Source organism: Alosa sapidissima, chromosome 14 (genome assembly GCF_018492685.1).
Source record: "Alosa sapidissima isolate fAloSap1 chromosome 14, fAloSap1.pri, whole genome shotgun sequence".
NCBI lineage: Eukaryota > Metazoa > Chordata > Actinopteri > Clupeiformes > Clupeidae > Alosa > Alosa sapidissima.
Genome location: NC_055970.1, coordinates 14,203,585 through 14,212,903, shown reverse-complemented (window position 1 = coordinate 14,212,903; position 9,319 = coordinate 14,203,585). Strand labels below are relative to the sequence as shown.

At 42.3% G+C, this 9,319-nt stretch overlaps 1 protein-coding gene across 1 annotated transcript; it reads right to left on the bottom strand.

The window, feature by feature from the left end:
• Window positions 1–1,503: 1,503 nt before the first annotated feature.
• lsm11 (LSM11, U7 small nuclear RNA associated) lies at window positions 1,504–9,185 on the bottom strand. The gene is made up of 4 exons (XM_042061741.1): window positions 8,433–9,185; window positions 8,043–8,182; window positions 7,842–7,925; window positions 1,504–2,062 (listed from the first exon to the last, which is right to left on the bottom strand). The coding sequence occupies exons 1-4, from the start codon at window positions 8,926–8,928 to the stop codon at window positions 1,859–1,861; spliced, it is 924 nt and encodes a 307-aa protein (XP_041917675.1). The 5' UTR covers window positions 8,929–9,185; the 3' UTR covers window positions 1,504–1,858.
• Window positions 9,186–9,319: the final 134 nt, after the last annotated feature.

Genomic DNA, 9,319 nt, shown 5'->3' with positions numbered 1-9,319 from the left:
TATCAATATAGTTAGCCTGGGTGCCAGCCGAACTAAGTCCCGGCCACAACATTTGAGGTCGGGAATTTCGGTCTGGCATTGCTGGATTGTGGAGCAACTATGCTCGCTCCAAATCTGGCGGACCAATCAAATCGGGCTTTACGATGATGGACTGGTGAGCAACAGCGCCTCGTCTATCACGTCATGTTTAGGTTGATTATGTTTGCAACAAAAACACTTTGGATAGGGGACAGATGGCTTCTAAGACCCCATATGGAAAATGCATATTATTTCAATGAGGTTTTATAACTGAAAACTTTGGCCAAAGTTGAGATGTGGTTAAACTCATGGTTTCACTTTCATCAAGGGAAAACAGCGTGTTGCATTGTGACATGTTGTTACCATTTCTTGGTGTTTTATGCCCCCAACGGAAGGCACTAGGGTTAGGCATGGGTTAAGGTTAGGGTTGGGGTTAGGTTTAGGTGCCTTTAAGTCAGCGGTGGCAGCGCTGCCTGGAAGACAACGTTGGGTGCATAAAACACCATCGAGCTATTGTTCCCTCGTTCGTTTGAAATCTCTGATTGACCAACTGTTTGAGGGATTTGCGACAGCCTTTCCCAGCTGTTTATAACATGTTTGTAGCATATCAGTGTTCAACAGAATTATTTTTAAAAACGGAGGGAATATAGGCGATCAGTTTTTTCCTAATAGCCTACCCTACTACATATCTCTTAGATTTCGCTAATGAGTGTTGTAGGAGATATTGAGTTATTTCGTTGCTCTGATTGGTTAGGTCTATCCAATTGAGTGCATAGGCATCCCCCCCGTATCGGTTGAAACACGCCCCATAATTATGTCCCAATAGAGCAGTATCAGACTCATATTCTGACTAGAATTGAGTATGGCTACGTCAGGCTACAATATAGTATCAACTTGTTGCAGTTGATCCATCTGTCCTTTCACAATAAAGGCAAAACAAAAATATACTTCTATCTTATCAATATACTATCAAAAAAGAAGCATCACGATGCCCCTTCAAATCCTTGTGGCAGGTAACGACTGATCAACGTGACACGTTGATAACACCCACCTTCCCATAATAACTTCTAACCTAATTAGAAGCTTTTTGTTTCCTAAATCTTTATCTTTCCGTGATGTCATGACCAGAGCACCCAACAGGACTAATGGTGCATTCATGGCACTTCGGAATGACAAGGACCGCCCCCGTGGCTACTTTGTTTTTCCCACAGCAAGTGTTCATATGCTTTGTTGTCGGAATGTGTGACAAACACGGATGCCACAACAAAGGTTAAAACATACACTCACTAATCCTAAATAAACAACTGTATTTGCTTAAAATATAGTGTAAGACGCTTGTGAAAGAAAGATAGCCCCTAACTGGGCAACTCTGTTAGCAAAATCTAGTCCCAGTTTCTGACCTCTGACTCACACATTACGTGACGTGAATGACACGGAATGATGATGTTTTCACTGGGAAAAAGGTTTTTCCGAAGCCCATGAACATTAGGAAAGTCCGAATCCGGGCGGAGCCTTTATTCAGGAGCAGCCGTCACATATCAATATGATACACACATCAGCTGACCAGTCAGAGGTTGCACTGTTGGGGTCGGCAGGGTGTGTGTGTGTGTGCGCGTGCCTCAGAATGCAGGTGATCTCACACACACACACACACAATCAGACATGCAATCAGAGAAATGCTTACACACACAGTTTTATGTGTGTGCACCGAGTTCAGGGTCACATTTTTGTTTATTAGTAGGACATCCTCACCCCACCCCACACAGACACACTCTTTCACTCTCGCTCACACACTCACACACACACACACACACACACACACACACACACACACACACGGTCACGTCTTGGGGATGTTGATTAGCAGTACGTTTTCTCCGCGGATGAACAGCTGATTGACGTGTCGTGTGCGAACGCGCCCATACTTGGCTCCACCCTCCTTTGCCTGGGCCTCAGGGGGGGCGTGGCCATCTGCAGCCGGCACGGGGTGTGTGTGGGGGGCGTGGCCAATCTTTTCCTCCTGCAGTTTTAACTTCTCAAACAGCTACAAACACACACGTAAACAACACACACACACCTTAGCATAAAGTAAACAACACACACTGACACATTAGCATCTTCATACACACACACACACACACACACACACACATTAGCATCTTCATACACACACACGCACACTCATTAGCATCTCCAGACATACACACACACACACACACACACACACTAGCATCATTCTTACTACTATTATAATGTTAATGCTACGACATTGCACATATCTGTACATGTTGTTCATACATTGTTCATATTACATAGCCATATTTATTCTGCTCTTATAAGGTAATTGCTAATACACTGCACATATTTATATTTAATTATTACTACTCTAAACCACCTTCTGTAAACCAACTGTATACTACAGTCTACACTGCACTATATTTCTTATCCTGTCTATACACAACCTGTTTATACTTTGTATATCACATTGCACTTTTCTGCTTTTTTGCATTTCTGGTTAGACACAAACTGCATTTCGTTGTCTTTATACTTGTACTCTGCACAATGACGATAAAGCTGAATCAAATCTAATCTAATCTTTAGACATACACACACAAACACACACAGACACTCACGCATTAGCATCTCCATATATACACACACACACACACACACACATATTAGCATCTTCAGGCATACACACACACAGGAGATATTTTGAAAGTGAGGGGGACCAAATTGTGAACACAAACCCATAGTGAGATCAGATTTCCAGATATCGGATCGCCACCTCTGGCCCACTTTCGACCATCATATTTTAAACTTGCCAGAATATTAAGATAATACCATTGATTGTTTTCAAAATATTTTTTGATAAAAATGGTCAAAACTGTGAGATGAGCACAATGCCAGATCTGCCCTCAGACCAGCTTCTTGCTATGTGCAATTCTACTTTTATTTATTTTTTTAGATTTATTTTACACTACTTGGGCCAATGGTAGAATACTCTAAAAGCAACATGATGTTGATATTTTATGAAGCCATGAATGAATCATCATGCCTATGATCCAAACATAGACTACATGATCAAATAGCCTAGTTAGGCCTACAGTACCTAAATTGTCTGGTATAAACCAAATCAACTCTCCACTATGTGTCTGCAGTTAATATTTATGCAATGTTAGAACATGTTGGCTTAACAAGTTACCAGTCCAGAACACACAGAAAATTGTAACAGAAAGTTGCCTTTATAATCAACTACTATTTGTTCCAACAGCATTTAAACAAAGCATTTATAAAATTGAAAAAAATAAAATACTGTTACTGTAGTAACTGTACCACAATATCCCAAGCTTCAAAGAGCTCCCATGTCTGTGACAGGCAGACGTGACACCTTAAATTCTCAGCTTGTTTATACCCCACACTGAACGCGTAAGAAAGGCCCATCACTCTGGGGTGTGGTAGCCTACTCTCTGGGATTTATGCACCAAGGTAACTGAAGTATCCAATTTGTGTCTTGAAATTATGTTTGAAATAAATGTCTTAGAACAAAAACTTTGGATAGGCCTATAGACTTGTATTTTATAGTTAGGCTAGTGAAAACGAGTTGATCAGTAGACTAGTTGAGTTTGTCATCAATAAACATAACAGCTAATGTCATGTTGAGCAGGAGATAGGCTACCATAAATCCTCAAATTATGCCCGGGATTGATTCTATTTATAGCCTGACAAATAAAGGCAGGGTCCCATATTTGCCTATACCATACCAACAATTGCCATCAGTCCACCAGCACTAGAAGACATTGCTTCGATTTAAGTCAATGAAAAAACACCTCTTCTTAATATTTTATTATATTGTTGGTTGGATTAATAAAGTCGTTTTCCTACCATCGGTCTCCAACACACGTTCTCAAGCTCATTGTCTTCCTCCTACTACATTTAAACACAATTGTTGCGCATTCCAGCCTATGAATTTAATAAAAAGTAGCCTACTAAATCATGCATAATTAAACAATAACTCAATTTAGGCTACTTGGCTACGCAAAAAGGTTTCTATTACAGCACAACCCCTATTCAATGAATGGCTGCCTTGTCTCGCAATAAACAGCGGTGGAAATCCCGACACTTTTTCAACTGCATGAAACATAACAGTGAACTAGGGGTGTGAATCTCTCATGTAAAAGACGATATGATTTGCATCTAGATACATGGGCACGATTCGATACAAGAAAAGATACATGTTCATAAAAAACGATTCAGTACGATTCGATGCGATGCGATTCGATGCAATTCGATGCAGTTCAAGAATGGAAAGCATTCTGAAAGATTTTCTATCATTTGCTCAAGGTGCACATTGATTTTATAGTATCAATTATCATGGTCATGGTTGTCAATTAGGCAAAAAAAAAGTGTGAATATGATGATCATATACTGTATTGAAATGAAAAAAGAATAGTCTACATTTCAGTCAGACACTGCAGCCAAATACAACATAAAAATACATTTTTAAAGACTTTATAGATTTTATAGAGTTATGTGTATCTGATTGTTTTCAAGGAGCTGTAACCTATTGTTGAGGTAAGACAATACCGAAATAAAATAAAACAGTGCTTAAGACACTCTTGGCCTTTTCCTGTAGCATACAAGAATAAAGGCCTACATATCAATGAACTCTCTGGGCCTACTTTGTTCCAACGGTAGACCTAATATGCAGAAATCACAAGTCTGAGTGAATATGAACAAAATAATAATAATTTGTGCATCGTTTTAGCAGCAAGGGACAAATTATTCTTTAACATTAAGGACATCCCTTCATCAAACGTAAAGTAGGCTACTCTACAGACTATCGTTGCTGTTTAGGAATGCTAAGTGTTTAATTTCGCGCTGGATTTTGAAAAACAAAAGAGTAAAAACTGTCAAACAGTTCGAGTGCGAGTTCTCACGTGCTTATGTTGCAGTAGATGTATGGGTAATGAGGTCCTTTGACAACTTTGGGCAATGAATGTAGCCCAAAACGAACTGCATTACCCACAAATCCGTGCCACGTGTAGTTTCAAAACCGGAAGTGGGATGAACGCGCTGCTTGCAACGTAAATGAGAGTCTAAGCGAGCAGAAAAGGTTGGGAACTGATTCGTAACAAGTAAATTGATATAACGACCGGTTCATTTCAGTTTTATTCCGATACGGTGCTTCGCGTATCGATGTAGCCATATCTTACACGTTAAAAACGGATACCGATACGTATCGGCTAATCTTTACACCCCTACAGTGAACCATCAAATATCTCCCAGAGTTCAGTCCAAAAGTAAATTAGATCCCAAACCAAACCGAAAATGTTATGCTTTTGATAGCCTACCAGTATGCCGCTCCAAACGAAACGCATCTCTAATGATGGTTGTTAGTAGACAAACTGGCTTCAGATATCCAACAGAGTGAATATGAGATTGTGCAGTCTTACAGTACTGTAGATGGCTGTGGTTAGTGATGTGATGCTGTTAATGGGGAGTTTTACATTAGCGCAAACCCTATAGGTTATTATTTATTTAGCGTACCTATAGGGCTTTTTTTCCTTATCAAAAGTGAGAGGGACGACGGCCGTCTCTTCAGCACTGCGGGGGACATATCCCCCATGTCCCCCGTGCCTCCTGCGCCCCTGCACACACACTATCATTTTCAGACATACACAAACACACATTATCGGAACTCCCCCTATTACCGTCGGTCCCGTATTTCCACCGTCTTGCGTGGGGTACAACCGGGACGAATGAAACATTCCGGTTTTCTACGAGTGCAACGATGATAGACAGATAGCCTGGGTGTTCCCATGCTGCCTTGCGCGCGATTTGATTCACGCTGCTAAGGCAGCCTGGAGACCATGGAGCAAATTGTCACCTGAGATAGGGGACCAATTACAGAACAAGGGGGAAAGCAAGACGATGATGAGCTATGCACAGACGCATTTGACAGACATCCGTGGCACCCAATAAACGGATCTGGGCATTTTTTTCAAATACGAGAAAATTGAAGTGGTGGCGCTAGCCAGGCTAATAGACATAGACATTATTTGGACAAAACATAGAGCACATTAACCCCCGTTGCTCAGCCATCCTGTTACGTCCTGTTATCACGGAGTTACAGGCGATAAACGATTTTTGATGGTCACAAGTTTACTTCATTAGCGGTTTATTTTTTTGATTATTAAAGAGTGTTTTTCCATTTCAAGGCTTGACTTCATGCTTATTCAGTAGAGCATTTAGTGCTCTCCCCAATCCCAGACATTCACATTGCATGTTTGTTTGTAATGGATGCAAAACAGCCTATAATGCTAAATGTCTATAGGGGGATGATTGAAACACCCATTTATTCTAAGTCAATGCACACATACATGTATCTGTGTTTATACTATATTTTAGGCAGGTGAGACATGGAAAAGCAGTTTTAAAAAGATGCAAATATATTTGGGGCTATCAGGTAGGGGGTTGAGTTTTGCCATGTTAACCTGGAGACTGACATGTAGTGCGTCATGAAGGGCACTTATTTGGATGTGTGGTGGCTTTAACCACATAAAACAGGGTGAAATAACATTTTGTACTATAGAAACATTATATAATTCGAAACTTATTCTAGCTATATTAATGGCATAATGCATGCTATTTCCATAACCGCGAAATACGCGCATCACCATGACGGCAATGTGTTGTTAACAGACATGAACCAAGACATAAAGCCCAGCAGCAATCTATCTAAAATAACACATACTTGAAGTAGGCTACCATTCATGGTATGTTGTCAAATATTGAAGTTGTGGGAAGTTTATGTAATTTAAGCTGTATGTTTCATTCGTCCCCCATGCTGTTTCATTTGTCCCAGCCAGGAGGGACGAATGAAACAAAACGCACGTTCGACTTCTCCTTAAATAATTCTTGAACGGTTTTGTTCAGAGCTGTAAATGCAACTGTATTTGACAGAGGACAGATGTAGGTTGCAGTGGAATTTTAATTTCATGATGAGAATTTTCGGTCTAACCATTCATGTGCCATTGAAACGGTGTAAATAGGCGACCCATCAGGCCAGCACTATAACTCCGAGCGTGGTAAACAAAATCGGATATTTCAGGCAGTAAATTCCCCTGGGATCAATAAAGTATCTATCTATCTAAATGCTCCCGTTAAGAACCAAACCAGGTTTTGTTCAAATCTACACACCTATGGCTACTGAAAAATGTAAGGTTAATTTAGCAGAATTTCTGAACAAAAGTGGTGATAATTGGGGGTGTTACGATAGCATCTTTATAGACACACGCACACACACACACACATTAGCATCTTCAGACATACACACACACTTACACATTAGCATCTTTACAGACAGACACACACACACACACACAAGCATCTTCAGACATACATACACACACAAACACACACACACACAGATCATCATCTTCAGACATGCAAATACACACGTCTAACTGAAATGGTGTCTCCCTCCTCCTCCACCTCTGTCGCATCTCTCACCCCTGCCCTGCTGTATGCCACCTCTGCCCTGCTGTATGCCACCTCTGCCCTGCTGTATGCCACCCCTGCCCTGCTCTGCTGTAGATCTGGAGCTGTGAAGCGCTCATCTCCAGATCCTCTACTTTCTGCAGTAAAGCTGCACGGTCCAGGACTGGCTATGACATCACATCCTCTAACGCAGAGATAAAGGGAGGGAGAGGCTGCCTCTGTTGCGCACACAACACAACTACACATACACACACAAGGGAGGGGTGTGGGTGTGGGTGTGTGTGTGTGTGTGTGTGTGTGTGTGTGTGCGCGCATCTTACCCTTGTGACAGTGAGGGCTTTCTCGTGGTAGAATGCTTCTCCAAGCAGTGGCTCCCTGTATGTCTCATCTACATCCACCATAGCCTGGAAACAAACAAACACACACACACACACACACACACACACACACACACACACACAGTAAGGAAGGTGTTTGCTGTGACAGAGTGTATTATGTGGACAAGCTGGGAGGACGTTTACCAGGTTCCAGAACTTGTCAAAGGCGACGACGAATCCAGCACATACACCGCGCAGACCTTTGAAGCTGCGCACATGAACCTTAACGCGGAGGTGTTCCTGTACACACTGGTTCAGCGAACCTAGAGGACTACCAGCCAGCACTGGCTCACATGTACACAAACACATTCTCATTAATTAACACAAATCACAATCCTCAGCAATCATACAATTAATCCACAACACAAGCGCGCGCCACACACACACACACACACACACACACACACACACACACACACACAACATTACAGAAGACAACGGGCAGCACAGCTGACAGACGCAAGCAGTCAGACAGTATGAGCCAGACAGACATAAAAAAATATGTTTTGATGATGGCAAACGCTGCTAACGTACGTGGCATCCTTGTAAGCACATTCTTTGGAGCTTTCTGTCGACGCATAGGCCTCCGAGGCCCGCTCGTGCCCTCTTCCGCGTCCTCACAAACCGGGTTCTTCACCATCAACTCTTTGAGCCGCGCGATCCTCTCCGGGTCTGGTACGCCTTTCTGAGCCTTGCGCTGTTTTTTCTCCACGTTCTCGGGCTTCGCGCGCCCACGGCCGCCCTTCAAGAAGCTCTCATACTCGGCCACGTTATTAAAACACCGGATGTTCGGGAAAGGCAACGGTACGTCTGTTGAGTACAGCGCCAGCATTGGGTCAAACTGATCCGAGCTAACGTCCAATCTAGAGTCCAGCAGCTCTTGGGGTTCTCCCTCTCGCGCGCCATCTCCTCTCTCTCTCTGTCCCTCTCCTGTCTCCCTGCTCGCGCTCCGGTCCACCTCGACCCTCTCAGCCGAACCACCAAGTTCACGTTCTTTACTATTCCTCAACTTTCGCTCATGTTCCTCCATGTTTGAATGAACCGCAAGCAAAGTTGCAAGGAATTATGGGCCTGGAAGTCCTCCGCTGTTATTCATCCCCACGCTGGAAATAATGTATGCTGGAATCATTTTGCATTAGTCAAGACATTACTAGTTTGTATATCCGCATTGTCCTACACCACAAGAGTGCAAGAGTGTCATGTTTGTTTTCTTTGGAACCTCTGTTGTTTTAGTTTGTTTGCCTACCATCCACACCTACAACTCTGACATTTCACCACTAGGGAGAGATGTCAAGCTGTTTCAATTGCAACACAAATACACAACAATGTATCGCAGTCCTGAAAAAATCAATACTATATACAATACAATTTTTTTTTACTATAAAACGCTTGATGTAGTCGCAGTTTTGTCGCACAACCGC